The following is a 23,197-nucleotide window of genomic DNA, read 5'->3' on the forward strand; positions in this document are numbered from 1 at the left end:
ACCACTGGATTTATTTTTTTAAAAAAGCCAGTAATTTTGTATCTTTCAGAAATGTGTGAGCAGAGTGGTAATTATTGATTGGGCAGGAATTAGCATTTTTGGTGTAGCACTTCGATGCACATGGGTGGTCCTCTTTCTCTTTTCTTCCTTATTTGGTGTAATCTGTTAGAAAACATGACAACAAAAGCAAAAGGAAACTGTGGCCTTACTATAGATAAGACTTGTGAGGTTTTCTTAAGGTTGAACTAGAAAACAAAAATTTGCTTTTAAAATGTATTAGGAAGTGAGTATCAAAATCAGGATAGATTCCTTATTTCTGTTCGGAATCTGAGAAAGTGGAGAAGCTTATTGCTGAACTTTAATGAAAATTTGCATTATGATTATGCTTACTTGAAGTTGGATTATGACAATTTGAATTATGATTACTTAAATAAGGATCAAGTAGTATTTTACTTCTTATTAGTACTTATCTTCGTAGATTTTCTAAACAGATCTCCAGGTTATATATCCAAATTGATTAAGAAAATAAACTACTTTCAAAATAATATTTAATTATTTTAGAAACACCACTTTAGAAATTTATTTCTTATTTAAGATAAGAACTTGAGAATTTTTACTGTGCAATTAAATGAATATTTCACCCTAACTATCCCTATCTTAAAAACTTTATTTTCTTGAAATTATTTTATAATATATATTCCATAATTATATTCTATACATTATAAGTATTCTAAAATTTCTAAATTTATATTTCATTAGTCTATAATTTCTTTAAGTTTTCTACAATTAGAATGTAATTCTAATTGACTGTAGATCACACTAGAACTCACTGAATTATTATATATTTAGGATAACATTTATCATTAGAATTAAATAAAAGTATTAAAATTGTGAAATTTCTTTTATTTTTAAAAGGTGAAATAAGATGCAACATTAAAGTTATGTGTGGAAGCATTTTTCCACCTTGAAAATATCCTTTAAGCGTACTTAGCAAATAGTTTACTTGCAACTTTAATGTGATCCTTGAAGGATATCAAAAGCTATGCAGTTTGGTAGACAGTATTTCTCAACCATAAATACATATCTCTGGGGATTTTGATAAAAAAATAAAGATTCTGACTCAGTAAGATTGAGGTGGAGCCTTGTATTCAGCATATTAAAAAGGTCTTAGTGATGCACGTGCTTCAGGTCTGTGAGCTGAGCTTTGAGTGAAAGCTTCTAGAATACTGGCCTGGGAGTCAGAACACTTGGTTTTAGTTTCCTGTAGGGCATTAACCTCCCCAGGCCACAGTTTCTTTTTTATTTACCAAATGAATGGGTTCATTACTAATTTTACTTCTAGCTCCCAAGATTCTGATTCTATGTGAAGTGCAAATTTGTTGAGAAAAACTTGAATATTTGAGTATAATAATTTTAAGTATCAACTTATATTTTAAAACCTGAATTCTTCAAAGTGATTTGTAATGGTGAATTAATCATGTAAAATCAGGACAGCTCTTTTTTCTGCATCAGAATGGCATAAACAACTTATAATTCATTATTTAATATATATGTGAAAGATAACAGTTATTAAGCAGGATATTGGTGACTTGGGGAGAGCAGGAGTGTGTATTCAATCAAATATTTGGAATAAAATGGTCCTATGGTTACAAACTGAGCAAACAGGGTTTTGGGATGGATCTTGAACTAATGAAGGAACCAACAATAAGAAAAATTGTAAGCTGCAATTGTTGTGGGTGATATAGTGATATTGCATGGGGTGGGGTAGGGAGACCTGAGGCATATGTCTTGCTAACATGTTCTCCTTTGCTAGCTCTAAGCCTTGGTCACAAACTTCAAGTATGACAGTATTTGAGTCCACTTTGCTGACTTTTTAATATGGTTGGATGGAGGGGTGGGTGATTTCTTTTTAGATTTTTAGCTTGAACTGCATGATGGTCGTAACCAGCAGTCCTAGTATATTATAAGCAACCTAAAGAGGTATTCAATATATCACATAAAATTGTTTCTTGTTTGACAGAAAGGTTCTTTCTGGGTGATTTCTAAGTTTCTTCAAATTCATTTTTCTCTAATAACACTCAGCAAAACCCGTGAACAACTTACTTGACTCTAGTTAAGATTCTTTTTCTGCTATTCTTACTGGCACTTTTTTTTCTTACTCCAGAGATGTGCTGTCTTCCATGCATCTAAGTGCAGTTTTCAAACCTTACCATTCTATTCCAACTTAACTAGAGTGTGAGACACATAGGCTTATTAAAACAGAGGTGCTCATGAAAAGTCATAGGGATTGACTTATTTAGCAATACTTCAGTACATTTATTGTGTGCTCTTTCTGGGTACTGGGAATATAGAGCTGAGCCACACATGCTCTTTGCCTTCATGAGACTGTCATTCTATTGGGAAAGAAAGACATCAAATAAAAAACTCACACAAGTGAACATATATGATGAACTCAGAAAAGTATTTATAAGGTGAAAATATTTATATTTCTATGGTTCTGAATACAGAAATATCTGTGGGATAAGAACCTAGGGTTAAGCTTTTGAATTAAATAAATAATAACAGGGTCTAAATGAAACTGTTTTTGTTTTGCCTATAGTCCAAAAATCAGTACATGTAGCAGGGAAATTATTCAATCTAGCACAATATCTGAAAAAAATTAAGCTGTTATGAAGCTATTCTGATAAAATTTAAAAGCTCTTTTTAGAGGAATATTATTTGGAGAACACTGGCTTATGCAATATTCTCTTTATTCTTAATGATTTAAAACTGTTACTGTAGAAGCAACCATATAAATTCATTTACTGTTCATTTTCTTAATATTATTTAACTTGATTAAATGTGTAAGTCTAGTGAACTGAAGTATAACTTCTATCCATACTTGATCATGGTTGCTAACCCTAAAAAGTATCAGAGTAGTTTGGATGTGCAAAACTTTGCTCAACACAGTCTTATATCTTCTCCTAGGACCACTGAATTAGTTCAGCTATAAACATTATGTGACACTATTGTGTAGTAATGGCTGTAGGTACTAGATCACTGAAAAATGAGGGCTTCCTATTGTATGTGGAATCTTGTTGCGGAAGCCCGAACTAGTTTTGATATGCAAAGAACCATTCTGTGATAACAGCCCTGTCCTGTGGAAATGACCTAAAAGACCTGAATACTCTGATGGATATAGCTAGCATAGACTAACACACTGTCAACAAACTTATTTTAAGTCTTTAAGTTTATTCTCAAATTTATTAGGACATTGACAAAAGTGTAGTTTTCATAGCTTTGTATTTTTGGGGAAAAAGTTTTATATATTCAGACCAGAAAACAAAATGTGTGTTTTGCTTTCTTGTGAATTTAAATTGCCTTGTTCATTATAGTTAATAGGTAGTTATTATGACTAGATTTTAGTATCTCATAAGATCTTATACTTTAGGATATAATCTGTTTATCAATGTTTCTAGAAAATGAGCTCTCCTGTAATGATGTGAATAGTGATTTCTAGTTTTCTCTGAAGCATTAGACAGGATAGCTTTGCTAAGTCAAATGATCAACTTTTTTAGTACATTTTCACAAATGATAATTAAAAAAATTGAGAGAAAAAGTGAACAATTTTGTTTTGAACTTTAACACTACACCCTAATGTTCCTTTTTTTAGTGTGGCTGGTAAAGAAGATAACACAGACACTGATCAGGAGAAGAAAGAAGAGAAGGGTGTTTCAGAAAGAGAAAGCAATGATTTAGAAGTAGTAAGTTTGGAAGAATTAACTTGTAAATTGTAATACCCAGATGAGGTTGTTCTTGTTGCTGATACTTATTTGTGTGTAGAAAAGGAAGTGGTTGTCATGTGTTGAGGACTTTTTTTCTTTAGAAGTGTGAGTTCTAAGTCATTGACAACTCTCAACCTGGCCTGTTGTGAAAGTATTCTATGTGTGTGGAGATAGAAAACTATGAGAGATAAAGTACTTCTTGATTAAAGACAAAATTATTATATAATAACTTTTAAATCTTGGGATGGTTTTTGAGCTGATGAAAGTGACATTTTTTTTTTTTTGTGCTTCTGTACATTGTATTCAAGCCGTTTCTATTAATGAGGCAATCAGTTTGCTATGCCAGTGTTGTACTTTTAATGGTCACAAATCACATTTCAGGAAGAGAGTCAAGAAGTGAGTGATCATGAGGATGAGGAAGAGGAGGAGGAAGAGGAGGAAGATGACATTGAAGGGGGTGAAAGCTCTGATGAATCAGATTCTGAATCAGATGAAAAAGGTACTTGCCCTTTAGTACGAGGGCAGCAATTCTGTTTGGGTAGTTATTTAAATCAGGATAGAAAACTCTTCCCAGTCTCTATTTCATCCTAGATGAAAGCGGCGTTTATGACTGCTGACCTACATACACACTCCAAGGCTGAGCAAATGAGTTCCTTTCCTGATTGGATTTGGTCATTGTGTCTTCTGTTCTTTAGTATAGATAGTATCTATTGTCCTGACCAATATGAATACACTATCTTGTTCGCCTTTTTATTTTTTTTAATATTTATTTGTTAGTTACAGGTGGACACATATTTTTATTTTTTATTTTATGTGGTGCTGAGGATTGAACCCAGTGCCTCACACATGCTAGGCAAGCGCTGTACCTCTGAGCCACAACCTCAGCCCTTTCTTCCGCATTTTTAGATTTTGGTTAATTTAAGAAATTTCCTTATAGCTGCCAAATGAATTCCTACAAGTAGATGATGGTTTTTACATTCTTGTTTGATAGGTAGAATTATATTTTTTCCTATTCCCAGTATTTTTATTTTCTTCTTTTTTTAAATAGCCAATTATCAAGCAGACTTAGCAAACATTACATGTGAAATTGCAATTAAGCAAAAACTGATTGATGAGCTAGAAAATAGCCAGAAAAGACTGCAGACGCTAAAAAGGCAGTATGAAGAGAAGCTAATGATGCTGCAACATAAAATCCGGGATACTCAGCTTGAAAGAGACCAAGTACTTCAAAACTTAGGTAAGAAGTATATTTGATGCAGATGAAAAAAGAAAATCATCAGAATGGTTATTTATAGTCTTATACTTTAGAAGAAAAAATTATAATTCACAAGTCAAAGTTTGTGCAAGTCAAAGTTTGTTGTATTTTTTGCAAGTCAAATTTGTATTTTTTTAACTTAAAAATTGTATTTTACCTACAACCATTTCTTTGTTATGTTTCTCATTATGTTAAAAACTGTTATTTATTTTTATTTTTCATGATGATATCTGCATAGGGTGTTTAATTATTTTATTCAAAGTGTGGTAAATTATTTTAATATCTTGATTCAATATTGAGAAATTTAAAAATATTATTTCAATAATTGTTAAACAGATTGAGTAGATAAAAAAAAGAGAAGACGATAGAAAATGCCCTGTTTTCTTGAGATGTGGGTGTTTGGGAGGTAACTCTTCCCTAGTTGTAAGTCTGAAATAAAGCATGACTCACAAAAACAAATACAAATATCCTTTGGTGATTTAGGCTCAGTGGAATCTTACTCAGAAGAAAAGGCAAAAAAAGTTAAGTCTGAATATGAAAAGAAACTACAAGCTATGAATAAAGAACTGCAGAGACTTCAGACAGCTCAAAAAGAACATGCAAGGTTGCTTAAAAATCAGTCTCAGTATGAAAAGCAGTTGAAGAAATTGCAACAGGATGTGATGGAAATGAAAAAAACAAAGGTATTGATTATGTTTTCCATTAAAGTTTGATCTTAAGGATGCTTATGTCACTTGGGACAAAGAAATTGTTGTGGTTCTTTTCATATTCAATAAAAAGTAAACCAATCTTACAAATGTTGCACTTTCCTTTAGCAATTAGAATTTGTTTTCAATAGTTGTACCTCATCAAAGCCTTCTCCAGAGTAACTGAAAATCATGTGGGTCAACATAGCTTTGCAGACTTTGCATATTTCTCATAAACCTCTTGTACGAGGTAAACAAAAAGCAAAACATTTCAGACATGCAGAAAACTTAATACCATAATAAACATGATATCCACTATCTAGTTCAAAATATTAAACATGATATCTATAATCTAGTTCAAAATATTTGAACAGATAGACAACATGCCTCTTGTTCATCCCTTCCTAATCATGTTCCCCATTGCCCAAGAGGAAACAACTGTCTTGAATTTGATGTTCATGAGTCTCATATATGGAAAAGTACACATTTTCTTCACCTGACCAAAGGGACTGTGAATCCTGATCTTTCATCTGTTTGGTTTATAGGATTGATTATTCATAAAGTCTGGTATGAAAATCAGTGTAGTTTCCTTAAAATAGTTCACATTAAAATTATTTAGGAAGTAGTTAGATCATAATGTTGTACAGTTGGTAATACCAACAACAATAGCTGAAAAATTTTAGGTGTTACTTATTCACTAGACCCTCTTATGAACATCACCAACTATTAACTCATTGAATTCTCACATTAGTCCAGTTCTTATGAAGTAGTATTTCCACTTCATAGATGAGAAAATTAAAGTAACTTGTTCACGGTTACTTGTCTACTGAGAATAAGTATCAAAATCTCAGTTAGGTTACAGAACAACTGAACATTGAATATGGAAAGCATAGAGCACTAAGCAACTTGGCAGGAATGTTTAGAAATGTATTTATCCTACAAAAATAAGAACTGACTTTCTTAAGTGTGAAGCATAAACCCATGTGTTTCCATGTTGTGTATTCAGAATTTTGGGAACTTATTTCCATACATGTATCGATTTAGTGAATGTCGTGAGAGAATAATTCCAAGAGATGTATATCCCTAATTTTAGGTTCGCCTAATGAAACAAATGAAAGAAGAACAAGAGAAAGCCAGGCTGACAGAATCTAGAAGAAACAGAGAGATTGCTCAATTGAAAAAGGATCAACGTAAAAGAGATGTGAGTCAACTTTAACTGTTAATATATAAGAATATTCTGTGTTGAACAAGATTGTTTACTAGAAGAAATATTTCTAACTTTAGTAAGTGCAGATTAAGAACACTAAACATTCACTTTGTAAAATTACATTTATTATCATATGTGTATTATAATAATTCAATACAAAAACTTATGAAAAATATTATAAGTTTTATTTGAGGATTGTTTCTTATAGAATGAGATAATGTTGAGATAGAAGTAAATGGCAGGGCTGGGGTTGTGGCTCACTGTTAGAGCACTTGCTTAGCATGTATGAGGCACTGGGTTTGATTCTCAGTGCTGCATATGAATAAATTAATAAAATAAAGGTTCATCAACATCTAAAAAATATTTAAAAAAGAAAAATAAATGGCAAAGAATGACAGGTTATCTCCAGGAAAAGATCAAAGAGCTGGTTTCAATATTACATAGGTTAGCAATTTCAGGATGTTCTAAGGACAGTCTGGTCACCAGTGATTCTGCATGTGTTTCTGGAATAATAACCATTTCTCACCAAAACAGGCTCTCCTGTGAACTAAAAATTTTCATAAACTTTGACTCAAGAATTCTACTCTCATGAATTCAGATTACAAAAAGATATCTAAAGTCAGAAAAATAAACATTTGTTAAAGCCTTCACTTTAGAATTATTTGCAATTGTGAAAAAAGTTAAAACAGCAATGTTTGCTTCGCAATGGAGGGAATGATTAATAGATGTTTAACGGATTATTATTCATCCATTAAAAATCAGGATTTGGAAACAATATAGTTATAGGAAAGAAGATTATAATTTAATATTAAGTGTAATACAGTATTTAATATATACATATATATGCTTGATTGCAATGAGGGAAAAAATTTGTAGGATACATATCAACATTCTAACTGTAGTTGTGTTACATTTATAGATCATGGTTGATTCTTTCTTCTTCTTTTCAAACCTTTGGTAATATCATTATTTCTTTAGAATAAAAAATTATATTTATGATTTTTTTTTCTTACAAGAAGAGCCCCTTCCCATTGCTCCTTTATTCTTGCTTTTATTTGAATCCTCCCTGGGAAACAAATAAGGTTATACAGCATATTTAGAAAATGGAAACCTATTTTAGTATTGAAAGAGAAAACTTAAGAAGATAGAGTGGAAAGAGTTATGATATAGAAAAGTTGATATTTTAGTCAGACGACTCATATTTATGGCTATATTTATTTCCTTTTTTCCCCAGTATAGCAACATTTTAATAATCATTGTATTTGTCAGACTCAATTCCTGGGCACTTTAGATTTTGTTAATAGAATTTGTTCCTACTGAAATCAAGTAAAAGTATATTCTAACATATTGTCTATTTTTTTCTACAATTTACTTAGAGATATAATTCACATATCATAAAAATCATTTGAAAGTGTACAATTCAAGTTTTTAGTATATTCACAAAATTGTACAGTAATTACCACTAATTCCAGGACATTTTGTTACTTCAGAAAGAAATCCCATATCCATTAGCAGTCACTCCTCATTGCCCTTAGGCCCTGACAACCACTAATTTACTTTTTATCTTTATGAATTTGCCTATTCTGCATATTTCATATAAATGGAATCCTACCATATGTAACCCTCCCCCTTTCTTCCGGAAGTGAGGATTGAATCCTGGGCCTCACCCATGTTAGGCAGGTGCTCTACTGTAGAGCTACCTCTCCAGCTCCATATGTGGTCTTTTGTGTCTGGTTTATTTCACTTAGCATGATATTTTCAAGGTTCATCGTGTTGTAGCATGTAGCTATACTTCAAATTCCTTTTCATGGCTATACGGATATAGTACATTTTTTTTCCATCCATTCACCAGTTGTTGGACATTTGAGTTGTTTCCACTTTTTAGCTATTTATTTTGGTTTTATTGAAAACTTCCAGATGACAATAATAATTTTCTTACAAGATATGCCATCTATCTCTTTATTACTAATTCATTTGAGATGAATTATCAATATATTATCAATTCATTTGAGATGAAGTATAAATATCAAACAGTTATCTCCTTGGATGGAAAATTTGAAGTAACCATTACAATATGATGTCTATATTCTGTTATAAAGAAATGAGGCTGGCTAATCACATAGACTTCCTCTCCTACTTATTTGTTGCTTTGTGTGCATGTTGAACCACTTTCTAAATTATGCCTTATCATCTTCATCTTTCATCATTTAGAAAGATCCAAGTGTTATATTCTGTGCAAAAATGCAAAAATATGAATAGTCTTGAGATTTGGTTTTTAATAGGGAAAAATTTAATGTAGAAATAAGTTCCAAACTATATGTTAATTTTAGCTTTTGATAGTTTATACATTTAAAAAATTTTTTCTGTAATACTGATTGAAACCAGAGCTTGCACATGCTAGGCAAGCGATCTACCACTGAGCCACATCCCCAGCTCTAAAAATATTTAAAAACTTTGCTTCTATGTCAGTTATTATGGTAGGCAAGGTGAATGTCGTAGTGATGAGATAGAATCCTTTTTCTCAAAGAATTCTCCTCTGAGGAGAAAAACATATACATAAACATGAAGTGAATGATCTGTTTGGAATTGAGATATAAACATGAGGGGGTTTGTTATAGAAGAGATTATAAGTGTTAGAAGGGATGCATTTAATCAAGTCCAATTCCTAAGCTTTGCCAGTGATCACAGAGTTGAATAAATGATAGAACCAGAACTGGTATCTATGTTCTTTTTTAGGGCCAGAATTCTTTCCTAAATTATATATAGAATAGCTTAATCTATAATTAGTTACCTTTATTGTCTAAAGTACCTAGAAACACATTGCTAATTATCTTTATTACCTAAAATACTTAAAACATGTTTATTGTTCACTTATTTTACTCATAATAATAAAATTGCAAAATTACTCTAAAATGCCAATATGATTAATGTCTCACTATATTTAAAAATTTATAATCATTATATGTATAGTAAGATGACTCTTTTACAAATATTATAAGTTGTTTCTTCCTGCTCATGCCTCAGCCAGCAATTCAAACAAAATGTCTTACAAAAATGGTGAGGTGTAAATAAAGCATTTAGAAAAGTACATGCATATTGCAAACACTATAGTGTTTGTTAAACAGAAGTGAGTGGTACAGAGATAACTTCAGTTTTTAGGCAGCGATGGCTATATCACTATGTGTTTATGTTTGTTGAAATAAAAAAGCCATATCTGTAGTAATGGATACAAGGTTATTAACTCAGATTGTGCTAATAACTCTGGAGGTTTCCAGAGACATGAGAAATATGTCAGTATGGGAATAGGAAGTATCATATATTTTGGTTTAATATTTCAGTTCATTCAATATTATCTTATAGCACCAACTTAGACTTCTGGAAGCCCAAAAAAGAAACCAGGAGGTGGTTCTTCGCCGCAAAACTGAAGAGGTACAGTAAGCAAATTGACCATTTGGAGGAAACATTTTGACCTTGAGATAAATGATGTTTTTCTATAGACTGAGAGACTGAGACAACTCTTCTGCCATTTCAGGTTACAGCTCTTCGTCGGCAAGTGAGGCCCATGTCAGATAAAGTGGCTGGGAAAGTCACTCGGAAGCTTAGCTCATCTGATGCCCCTGTTCAGGATGCAGGTTCCAGTGCAGCTGCTGTGGAAGCAGATCCATCAAGGGCAGGCACCCAGCAGAAAATGAGAATTCCTGTGGCAAGAGTCCAGGCCTTACCAGCACCCACAACAAATGGAACCAGGTCCAAATGATTCTTCATTTGCTCCTTATATAAACTTTTTGGGCGTTAATACTGAATACTGTGCATAAATTAAACAAGTCTTATTATTGGCAGATGCACAGTCATGTAAATGCATAGTAATTATATTTGTCTGTTTTTATATGATTATAGAAAAAAATATCTGAGGAAAGGACTGACTGGCCGAGTGTTTACTTCTAAGACAGCTCGCATGAAGTGGCAGCTCTTAGAGCGCAGGGTCACTGACATCATCATGCAGAAAATGACTATTTCCAACATGGAGGCCGACATGGACAGACTCCTCAAGGTACAGAAAGTAGAAACTAGACATGCTCCCCTTAGCCAACTGTTAATTTTACTCTTCCAAATTTGTTCCCTTGGGTACATTTAAGTTTTTGTTTTTGTTTTGATTGTCCTGTGTATGAGTAAATAAATGTTATTTCTTAAAATCCAACCTGTTTTTTCAATAGCAACGGGAAGAACTCACAAAAAGACGAGAGAAACTTTCAAAAAGAAGAGAAAAGATAGTCAAGGAGAATGGAGAGGGTGATAAAAATGTGGTTAACATCAATGAAGAGATGGAATCACTGACTGCTAACATAGATTATATCAATGACAGTATTTCTGATTGTCAAGCCAACATCATGCAGATGGAAGAAGCAAAGGTAATTTAAAAGATGTCAGATGGCTTGATGAACTATATTTATCTTTAAAAGCACTTTGAATTTTTAAAGGAAGGAATTTCCTATTTATTGGTTTAATCTAATTTTCAGATTTTACATGTAAACAACTCCTTGCTTGCTCTCCCAATTTCTCTGCTGATTTTGTGATATGGTTTCTTGTTTGTGCAATGCATATATCTTTTATAATATCCTGCCTTGAATTCTTAATCACTCACATGTGTCTTTCTTCAGATAGATAATATATTTCTTGGTGAAGGGATCAAATGTTATATTTTTCTGAGGAGTCTCACTGGCTAATCTAATACTATCAAACTAATACAGTAGGGTTTTGCCTTATGTTTATATACAAGATTCAGGTCAAAATCATAATCAGAATATGCTGGTTTGATGTAGGAAGAAGGTGAGACTTTGGATGTCACTGCAGTCATTAATGCTTGCACACTTACAGAAGCCCGATACCTGCTAGATCACTTCCTGTCAATGGGCATCAATAAGGTAAGATTTAGCTACCCTATTACTGAAACGTAAGTTTTGACCCATTCATTGTAGTGTTGTTTATCTCTCCAGTAACTCTTCTCTTTGTAATAAAGAACATTGTTTTTAAAGAAAAGTATTGGTGACTTATAATTATGCATAATATTGGGATATGTTGTTACATAGGAAGCATTTTGTAAATCTTTTTTTTAGAGTTAAGAAAAGTAAGGAATACTTAGATCGATTTTATTAGCTTGTTGTCTATTATATTTGTCTTTTAGAACAGATAAACAAATTAGAGAAGATATAACTCCGATTTTACTTTATCACAAGAAAAAAGTTCTCAGAGTGAACAAATTTGGTATCATAACTGGCTTAGTATTGATTCTTTATAGCTAGAACAAAACTCAGACAGAAGAAACAGTCATATAGAGCTTGTCTAATTTGTTACCAGTAAAGATGATTATGACTTCTGACTTGCTTGTTTTTGACTGGGACTGTTTTAGACCCTTTATGTTATGTTCTCTCACTTACTCTTGAAAATGTGCCAGGAAGTAGGTATTATTCACATAATTTTATGCATGAGGAGACTGAGAATCAGTCTCCTGGACAGGTAAACTTGCCCAAATCTGTCTGATGTCAAAGTCTATGTATCGTAAGCATTTGCTGATCCTTACTGGTAGATTCTGTTTTGTGTGAGTCAAGATCATTTGTTGTTGTTGCAGGGTCTTCAGGCTGCCCAGAAAGAGGCTCAAATTAAAGTTCTTGAAGGTCGACTCAAACAAACTGAAATAACCAGTGCTACACAAAACCAGCTCTTATTTCATATGTTGAAAGAGAAAGCAGAATTAAATCCTGAGCTAGATGCTTTACTAGGCCATGCTTTACAAGGTAATTTGGACTACATTTTAATTGAATGGTTGCATGGTTGCATGCTCTACTCTATCTCTTTCCTCTATGGCTTGACTGAATAGATGCTATACTTATGCTCTGAATAACTATTCTGTCTTTAATTTGCATGTGTGTATAAATTTGGGGGGAAGTAATTATTGTTGTTCGAAGAAGTGATTGTCAAGTTAAAAAGACTTATCTAACTTTATTATGTAATTAGTTTTTATGGATAAAAACACCAACCAACTTTTGGAATTGGTTATTTAAATTACTTAAAAGATTAACTAAGTTTCATTACTTTATTCTGCATCTAACTGCCCTAAAAATAAATTCGTAAGTGTTTGCTATGGCATCTATTCTATATATCTTATAAATGGTACATAATCTTGTTTTATGTGAGAGTTCTTAACACTGGATCTGTTTTGATTGGAGTATTGCTTTTTGTTTCCTTTTTGCTGTTATTTGCACAGATCTAGATAGCGTACCATTAGGTAAGTATGTTTAGCTTTCTATGTACCCTACAGCTGCATGAATTACTAATTGTTCATGTACACTAATTGTGGTACATCTTAAAGTTTTTATTGGCAGTCAAGTTGTTGTTGCATGATCATTTTTGAAATGTTTCCTTGACCACAAACATACTAAGTCTTTTGTCTTTATTAAACATTCCTGATTTTAAAACTCTTAAATGTTCAAAGAAGTATGCTTTAGTTAATTGTCTCTTTTATTATTTGAGCTCCATTTATAGCTCCAGTTTCAGAAACCCTCTGAGTGATTTCTCTTTCTTGTAGGAAAACATGACATATATGTTTCTTTTAAAATTTTAAGTGTACCTGTTAACATGCATCTATTGTTTTAACATCACAAATAACTTTGTTTTGCATAAATCTTTGGTATATATTTGCTATGTTCTTATCTATTCTTTATTTTTGTACAATTAGTCACATATTTTTAATATTAAAAAGTGAATAAAGCTATCAAAGACTTTATTTCAGCAAGGTGATGCCATATTTATAATCATAAGGACATTTTCAAGTTAGAATGTGCAATAGAGATCATTGAGTACAGAGGTTTTTAACCTTTTCTCCTTCCTCTCTAACATCCACAACAGTTGTGCCCACCTGATGGTAACATCTGTGCCTCCTTTTAATGACATATATGTAGGACCAGGAATATTGGGGAAATTTTATTACTGGTGATGTGTCTGAATGATTATTTGGGGTAGTTTTTATTTGCTTAAAATTATTTAAAAATCTGATCATAATCTTTTCCTAATTACATAACTGTTATATGTTTTCTAAATGTTGATACTTAAATACTTAAAGGAGAAGAAAGTAACTGAAATATTAAATGTCATTACATCCCTATGTTGTTAGAATAAACATAGTCTATGAATCTGTATTTATTTTAAATGAAGTCACAAATATATATTTGATTTATATACAGCATGTTAATATATAAATAATATTCCTTGAGATCAGTGAGATCAACTGCATAATATAATATGTATGGAAAGCTATTATTTTAAGCTACTCAAGCTATGACAAGGATTGGGACAAGACCAACAAGGTCCAATTAGGAGTGATTAAAAGAACCATATTGGGCCACTCAGGTTCCTGGCATTAAATCCAGCATTCTTGCCATTCTATATGTTAATAAAGGTGATTTCATCCCCTCTTTCTTCTCCTCTCCTGTCCTTCCTTTCTCCTCTTCTTCCTCCTTCTCTCATTTCTTGCTCTTCTTTCTCTTTTCTTCTTGTTCTGTTTCTAATGCTTTTCTTTGAATCACTTTTAATTATACTTGGAAGAGGGGTCAGAAGCACCAAGTGCAAACCCATTCAGCTGATATAACCTGTGACTCATGGCAGAGTCAAGAGATTGAGGATATAATCTAGATTAGGGGAGCTGAAGGAAAAGCGTAGAAAGAGAAAAGAAAGTTGTCACAGTCATTGATACTTTGCTTTTAAAAAAAACAACACTTTATTTAGCTCTTTACTTAGCTCTTAGTTAGCCTTTACTTAGCTCTCCAATTGTACCTCAAGCCTTGGACTGGGTGCTAGACTCAGAGATCTGAGTGAAACACTAACCTTGATCTCATGGACCTGATGTCCTGCTAAGAGTGACAGACCATCAGCAAATTATGACACATTGCAGTGAGGACAGTGGTTGAGATACATATGAGGAATTATGGGAGCACAGAGTGGGACCATCCATAAAGAATGACAGTGTTGATGAAGACTTTCTGGAGGAGGTGACATTTCAGATGAAACATAAAGGAAGAAAATAAGTTATCCAGGCAAAAGACAATATTGAAGTGTCACTCCAGGAAGAGGGGTAGCACAAGCATGAAGAGATAGCCATGATATTATATAGATGAGGCCTACAAACAGATTGTTGCTTTTGAGCAACAAGTATGTGGCATGTAATGATGCAACTTTAGGCTGAACCATAGCCAACACCCCACACTACTAGGCTAATATTTTAGGGGCCTTTGAAGAACATTTATTTCCCATCCACTACCACCCAACCTGTATAAGGGTCCACAGGTCACTTCTGTCTCTGGAGATTTGTTAGAAGATTCATGAGACTCAGCATGTAGTTGTATTTGTGACTAAAATTTGGGAGAGCAATTGTGGTAAGGATGCACAGCTGGAAAAGGGAAAAGACACAGATGGGTCTATAGGGATCCATGTGCAGGCTGCCTTATGCTCTCTCCCATGAGACATCACTCAGACTCCAGCCCCAAGGAACAAAAATGCAGCTGTGTGTCATGCCAGGGAAGTCCATTAGACATTCAGCACCAGAGTGCTGTTAGTAATGTACCCTCTAATCTAATCTAAAAGTACCCTCTAATCTCTGGTATTATCTAACACATCCTAGAATTCAAACCTCCAGAAGGAAAGCAGGTGTTCAGCATCAGCCATGCTGTTTGCACAATTCAGGCATAGTGAACAGCCTTTGTTTATTTAGCATTGTTGGGGATTTTCTGAGAACTGTTTTCAAATGTCACCCCAAGTGCAGTCTTGTAAACAGGTGTTTCTAAAGGTAGCAGTCTCAGGGTTGCTGTATAGACTTTTTTCCATAACTACGTTTTACTATAAATATAGATCTTTTATTTAAAAAAAGAACTTTTAAAAAAAGAATGAAATAAAAAAAAATCCTGCTTGGTTATTTCCAGTGATGTTTGTGAAATTTTACCCTGATACTGATAAATCTTAGGACAGGTGGGAGTTTTGTCTGACTTTAGGTTTATGATGATGAGCAAAGCTGCTGGCTATGGGTTAGGGTTAAGTTCAGAGTTGGAAGTGCAGTAGAAAGGCGATGGTGTGTCCTGCTGCTCAGATAACTCAGTGCTTCAGACCATTTTTAGTCCTGATGACTCCTCTCTTTGTGACTATGGGTGGGGATCTCTTTGTCCAGGTTGTTTATGTCAAGACATAATTGTCTCTAGGGTGTACATGCACAATCAGGGGTGAAGTGGTTTTCACCAAACACTCCCATGATGTTTGCATTCTGTTTGGTTCCATCACTCTCTGAAAGAAAAAGGCAAGCAAATTGTAGCTTGCTATTATACCCGGGAAAACAGAGGCTAGGCTTCTCATTTCTTTGGGACCTCTTTTTCTATATTATCTACTCATTCAATCACCTTAACACTCAATTATCCTGTCTTTGAAAGAAGTCCTTGAGCCTTCATTGAGTGACAGGTTTTGAAATACACATTGCCTGCAAGACCACTCTTTTCTTACTTCAGAAAGTAAACTCTCTTTGTGTGGGCCCTTTATGTGGTTTCATTTTAGATACCGCTATCAATTATTACTGAACTTCTCCAAAGGTGTCTGCTAAACCAGGAAGGAAGAGAGTATCAGTGGAGAGACAGAAAATAGTTGACTCAGGTGTCACAGTCCACCTGTGTGATACATAATTAGAAATTAAAAGAAAGTGACTCCTATGTATTTTTAATTAAAATATATGTTGCTTACAATACTGTCTTTAGTTTATGGAATGATTTTATAATATATGTGTTTTTAAAACCTGCACTTACATTAGGGGCTTTTTGATATTTTAGCTAGTTTACTTTCTGTGGCTGTTTTATTTACTGATTTCCTACTAGTTTTAAATATTTGATTTTCCCTTTTTTTTTTCTAGTCTGCTGCAGTTGTTCTGAAATAGCAGTGGTTTATTTGTATTAGTTTATAGAACCGTTGCATGCACAGCTATTTTTTTTGTCTTCTGTGTATATGTGAATGAACTGCATGCTGGTTTGTGACTTCTGAATATCTTCATACACTCTATTCTACATGAAGGCAAAAATTAAACACAATTTTAAATGAAAAATATTTAAGTAAGGTCCCATAACTTCAGGGTGTGGCAGTGCACACCTGAAATCTCAATAACTTGGGAGGCTGAGTCTATAAGGACTATAAGTTTGAAGCCAGCCTCTACAATTTAGAGAGGCCCTGTTTCAAAAATAAAATTTTAAATGGGCTGGGAATATACCTCAGAGGTAGGGCATTCCTGGGTTCAATACCTAGAAACTAAAAAACAGGATGGCATAACTGATAAAATATAAGAAGTATATTTACATTTATGTAGTGTTAATAATGGACTCAGTTCATTAAAGCTAACTCATATAGCATTTATTTAACTTGTGTTTTTAAATTTTTTTTTCATACTGGGGATTGAACCTGGGTGTGCTTTACCACTGAGCTACATCCCTAGGTCTTTTTTGGTTTGTAATTTTTTATTTTGGGAAGGGTCTCACTAATTTGCCTAGGGCCTTACTAAGTTTGTGAGGCTGGCTTTACCTTGTAATCCTCCTGTATTAGTCTCCTGAGTTGCTGGTATTACAGGTATGTGCCACCATGCCTACCTTAACCTTGTATTATTAATCAGTGGATTTTTGTGTTTGGTTGACGCAGAATAGATGACTCTGAAAGAAATATATATAATTATATATCCTCAGATAAATATATGGTCTAATTCCCATCCAATATTTTTCCACGTTTCATTATTCAAATGTATGGTTTTCCTACTTTGAACATGTTTTTCCTCATTATAGGGCATACATAAGGAGTTTCTTAGGAATATGTCCATAATTCTATCTATTTTGATTCAGCTACTAAAACCAAAGTGCCCATCTTGAGACATTGAGCTTATATTTATATAGAATAGGGACTGTGGACATCAATTAATCTAGATAACATTTCATTTGGGGACTTTTCTTTTTTCTTTTCTTTTTTTTTTTTTTTTAGAAAATGTAGAGGATAGTACTGATGAGGATGCACCTTTAAACAGCCCAGGATCAGAAGGAAGGTAAGAGAGCCTAAGGAGACTGAATAGATTTGACTTGTTTCTATATTTTTAGTAATTTTTATCTTGTGTTAAACAATTATCATAAAACATAAAACTTTTTGAATTTTATGATGAATAGCACTACAAACAGTAATTATGGGGGCTATAGACGTATAACTCAGTGGTGGAGCTCTTGCTAAGCATGCATGAGGCTCTGTGTTTAATTTCTAGTACTAAAAAACAAAACAAAACAACCCCCCCAACCTGAAAATAAACAACCACCACCAACAATGATATAGAAACCAAACTAAGTCATCCTTAACCCTCACAAATTTTAAAATAAAAGTAGTGGGATATTTAAGGAAGAAAAATGACTTTTTAAAATAAATTCATTTTTACTTTAAATGTTTTCTGTTTTCTATAGATATATATTTTTCATAATCATAAAAGACATGTAGTTTTCTATTCTATGTTCTCACTTAATCCTGTGGCTAATTCCTTATTTGCATACAGCACACTCTCTTCAGACCTTATGAAGCTTTGTGGTGAAGTGAAACCTAAGAACAAGGTAAGGAGAATTGAAAATACCAGGTATTGTTATCTTAGGCTATAGATTTTGCTCTTCATAGAGTAGCCAGTAGGCATACTTTTACCAACACGCTCTCATTTGTAAGGAATTTAGTTTAGTTTTTTTTTTTTAAATTATCACTTATCTGTAAGTGATAATATCTGTAAGTGATAATTGAAAAATAATTATTTTGAAACAGTTTTGTTTGTTGAAATTTGAGCTTTAGGGGCTGTGGCTGTGGCTCAGCAGTAGAGTGCTTACCTAGCATGTGCGAGGTTCTGGGTTCGATCCTCAGTACCACATAAAAATAAATAAAATAAAGGTAAGGTATTAAAAAAATCACATCAATCTTAAAAAAAAAATTTGAGCTTTATTTTATTCTTGCACATTTTCCACTGGATATGGGTTATGGAGACCGATTCTTAAGCCACTGGTTAACTAAATGTAAACCAACATACAAGGTAGGGGCTTTCAAGGTAAATCATTTAGATTGGAGGTTTAAAATCATTATCATTGATGAATTTTGAAATTTCAGCATTTTCATATATTCTTAAGTGTTATTTATTTTATTTAATTGGTGTCTTGAGGTAGCTTATATAATGTTGACCCTTAATTATAGTGTTTTAAAACTTATGCATCTATAATGTGTATTTATTGTGTTTTAAAAAAATATAAATCATACATACTGTTAAATATGTAAGAAACCATGATACATTTCAGATTGTGAATGGTTGTATTTGATACTAAATGAATTAACTAATGATCTCAAGGCATTTGAAAACAAAAAATTCTTATAGTGTTTAAGTATTTGTTGAACAAATGCATAGAATCACAACCTGGAAGACTAATACTATGCAAATGCATAGATTTAAGGCCAACTATTGTTAATCAGGTAGTGTAAATGAATAATTGGTAGGTTGTAAAATAGTGTGTTCCAGGGGTTCATTGTAATTGCCTACATAAAGAAGATAGTCACCATAAAATCTTGCTTATTTTTGCCATCTGGGAATATGGAACTAATTTTACCAGGTCCTATTTTCTCAAAAGAAATTCTAAATATGGATTTTCATGAAGAATTTCCTTATTTTTAAAATACTGAGAAAAACTAATGAAAATATGTCTCCAAACTCCTGTAGCTTCTTGAGCTACTGACTTGATGACATATGGTTTGTGTTTTATTAAACTGACCAACCAGGTTACCAAAACTCAAAGCAAACATTCTCAATATGACTTGGATCCATTTCTAAGTAGGAAAGAGAATCTCATAAAGTAACTTTTAGGTCCTGGGGAAGCCTCATTCCTTATGTCCTTGTGAGTTGTCAGAGAGAGATGTGAAGTGATGGCCTAAAGGTTCTCTCCAGAAAGAACCACTGTGGTTGGAAATTACCCCCAAAAGGTTCCTATCTTCCCTGGGTCCCTGGTTGTGGAGAGAATTGAGTGTAAATCAGGGCTGCAGGGCTTTCTCTTTTCTAAACATTTCTCAAGTGCTCCCTGCTACTTCTTTTGAATTGCAAAATACTAAAATGGTATCCTATAATTTTTTTTCACTCATTGAAAAAATAAAGTCGATCATGTAAGTCTATACCACTGTGCTAAGTGCAGGGGTACAAGTACCTATCCTCTGGAGTTATAAAATCTGGTAGATCTTTTGTTTATCTGTTAATATCTCAGGGATATCAAAACCAACTCTGAGTGGTAACCCTGTTTATTTGGTTTTTAAAAGTAAGGAAAGGCCTGGGCTTGGTAGCTCATGCCTGTAATCCCAATAGCTCAGGAGGCTGAGACAGGAGGATTGTAAGTTCAAAACCAGCCTCAGCAATATTGAGGCGCTAAGTGACTCAGTGAGACTGTCTCTAAATAAAATGTAAAATAGGGCTGTCCAGTGGTTGAGTGCCCCTGAGTTCAATCCCTGGTACTCCCCCACCAAAAAAAAAAAAAAAAAAGTAAGGAAAGGAATGCTTATAGCGAGTCTGAATTCTAGGAAAATGACTTACCTACTTCACCAAGCTGCTTAAAGCTAGTGCTGAGTGGTATTGAATTAGCCAGTAGACAGATGAAACATAGATTTATGGCATTAGAAAGAAGAGAAGGGTCAGAAAAATTGAAAACAAATATTAAAAATGTATATTTAAGAAATCTTTTAAGTATGAGAAAAATGAGAATTTAGTTGAGCATCCCTAAAATTAATTATCTTCTGTCTTAATTTATTCCTTCCTTTCTTCCCCACCATTTCCTTCCTTCCTTTCTCTTTCCAATTTATATTGAGGAAGCTGGCCACTTGTGATAAATGGAGGCAGATTGTCTGGCCTTTGCCACTTACTATCTGCATGGCCCTGGGAAAATTATTTAGTCTCTTTGTATCTTAGTTTCTTCATTTGTGAATAGGGATGATGACATGACCTATCATCTATGTGTTAATTTGACAATATACTTAGAATTATGCCTTGCACATAAGCACAATGCACATGTAGGCAATTATTGTGGCTTCCATAGAGCTTATCTGGCTAGAGCTCTGCTTGTCACTTATTTCACTTGCTTTGTTTGACACCCTTGTCAGGGAAATACAGGCTAAGTGTTTTTGCCTATTTCAAACTAATATAAATCTCTGTTCTCTAATCAAGTTCTGTGCAGAAGTTTGCTCCTGATTGCTTTTCCTTCCATTCTCTAACTAGGCCCGAAGGAGAACCACCACTCAGATGGAATTGCTGTATGCAGATAGCAGTGAACTAGCTTCAGACACTAGTGCAGGAGATGCCTCCTTGCCTGGCCCTCTTACACCTGTTGCAGAAGGGCAAGAGATTGGAATGAATACAGAGACCAGTGGTACTTCTGCTAGGGATAAAGAGCTTCTTCTCCCATCTGGCTTACCTTCTAAGATAGGCAGCATGTAAGTTTGGCCCAGCTACACTAACTTCTTTTCTTTTAGCTTTTATTTATTTATTTATTTTAATATGCATGTTGCTAATTTCTTATTTCTATTTCTATTTTTAAAATCTTGTATAAATAAGATCTTTGATCTTCAAAGTCATTTCTGTTAGGTATTGTTTCCCTTGATCTTTTTATGGTCAAATAATTTAAGATGAGATGTTCTTTGTGGAATTGCTTTGCCTTATCACTAAGCTGTAGGGTCATTTTAGGGGTTACAGTTTTAACAAAGGTCAAGTCATGAATTATAGACAAAGTTCACATATAAACACCTAAAGTGGGATAAAGTTATACCTTTGAACCCAATATATATAAACAAAAACTTAAAGACCCACATTTTCTCTGAATTACCTATCTCCTAGTTCTTCAAGCCTGGTCAGGGTGGTAAATCTTTGCTGACCATTTTAAAGAAAAAAAAAAGAAATATGAATTGCAAACTTACTACATTTTTAGCTTTTCTAATTCTTTACCTTGAAGCACATTTCATTCCTTGGATGAGTGTATGCACAAGTTATTTTTATTGGAGTTATTAAACATTTGAAGAAAAATATTCTCTTTCTTGTCTATGATATTAGGAATAAAGTTTTCTACTCAAAACAAGTCTTTTTGCTCAGAATATTTTCATTAATAGTTTGAGAACAAAGAAATATTTCCCTACACAGGTTAGTATGTGGATGTACCTTGTGTATATGTTATGGTAGTTATATTAAAATTAGATCATTCACTTGTAAAGATTTTAAATAATATTTTCAAAATAATCCTCACATACAATCTAGAAAGCAGTTTATGGAATACCCACCTCTGCACTGAGGAATATTGCCCTCACAAAAATGGTACATACTGTATGACTGCAAATAAAACAAAATCACAAACTTTCCACCATTGATATATGTTTCCGATAAGATTCTTCATTTGATGAAGATATTTCCATTGTCATCCACTTAGTAATCCCATGTGCTTTTAGTTCCAAAATTAATTTTAGTGATGACAGAACTTTCTTGCATGTGCTTGAGGTGGCTAATGTAATTAACTGTTGAATACTGCTAACCAGTATAGCTATGGCTTCAATGCATTTGTGGTAAGAAGAGAATAGAAGAAATGTTTTTGGTGAAGGTAGTGATATAGAACTAAGCACAAGTTTTAGGGCTTGCATGTGTTCATCATTTAGTCTGTCAGTTGAGTAGAGAGTTTTGGAACATCAAGATTAAATCTGTGGCCTGGAATCCAGATTCAGGTAATACCTTCTTTTGACTTTTTTTTGTTTTTCATTTTAAAAATGTACCCTTTAAGACAGATAGTAGAAAATATATTTTGAATTCTATCTTCATATGATTTAAGTTTTCATAAATTCAGAAATTTATATGTGTAAATCTGAAATTCTTTACAAATTTTAGAATTGCCAGTTACTTGGTGTAGTAACTCTTGTAAGCCATTCCTGCATGACATTCTTTCATGAAGTAAAATAATTATTTTATAATCCTTTTGATTTACATGACACAGAATTTCTAAAATGATTTGAAAAGTCAAGACATATAAAGTTTAATATATTTACTTATCACTTTTAAATAGGAATCATGTAAGCCCATTCTGAGGGTCTGAAAATTCTTAGTTTATTTATTTTTTCTTATTAATATAACTAGCCAAGAATAAATTTTTGTCACCATACATAAAAATCATTACTACCATACATAAAAGTCATAATCCTGAAT

The 23,197-nt window shown here is 33.1% G+C and overlaps 1 protein-coding gene across 9 annotated transcripts in view; it reads left to right on the forward strand.

Annotated features, from left to right (window-relative positions):
• The window catches only part of Kif21a (kinesin family member 21A), a 147,578-nt gene that overhangs the window by 94,968 nt on the left and 29,413 nt on the right, over window positions 1-23,197 (forward strand). For all 9 annotated transcript variants that reach the window (XM_071609978.1, XM_034636583.2, XM_071609973.1 and 6 more), the window contains 15 exons: window positions 3,653-3,743; window positions 4,146-4,263; window positions 4,813-5,001; window positions 5,503-5,702; window positions 6,799-6,906; window positions 10,273-10,341; window positions 10,445-10,659; window positions 10,810-10,963; window positions 11,127-11,321; window positions 11,733-11,834; window positions 12,539-12,704; window positions 13,175-13,195; window positions 17,956-18,016; window positions 18,509-18,563; window positions 21,236-21,450. In XM_071609978.1, the coding sequence (XP_071466079.1) occupies window positions 3,653-3,743; window positions 4,146-4,263; window positions 4,813-5,001; window positions 5,503-5,702; window positions 6,799-6,906; window positions 10,273-10,341; window positions 10,445-10,659; window positions 10,810-10,963; window positions 11,127-11,321; window positions 11,733-11,834; window positions 12,539-12,704; window positions 13,175-13,195; window positions 17,956-18,016; window positions 18,509-18,563; window positions 21,236-21,450 (1,959 nt within the window). The remainder of the gene's footprint in view (window positions 1-3,652; window positions 3,744-4,145; window positions 4,264-4,812; window positions 5,002-5,502; window positions 5,703-6,798; window positions 6,907-10,272; window positions 10,342-10,444; window positions 10,660-10,809; window positions 10,964-11,126; window positions 11,322-11,732; window positions 11,835-12,538; window positions 12,705-13,174; window positions 13,196-17,955; window positions 18,017-18,508; window positions 18,564-21,235; window positions 21,451-23,197) is intronic.

This window comes from Marmota flaviventris, chromosome 3 (assembly GCF_047511675.1).
Source record: "Marmota flaviventris isolate mMarFla1 chromosome 3, mMarFla1.hap1, whole genome shotgun sequence".
In the NCBI taxonomy this organism is placed as follows: Eukaryota; Metazoa; Chordata; class Mammalia; order Rodentia; family Sciuridae; genus Marmota; species Marmota flaviventris.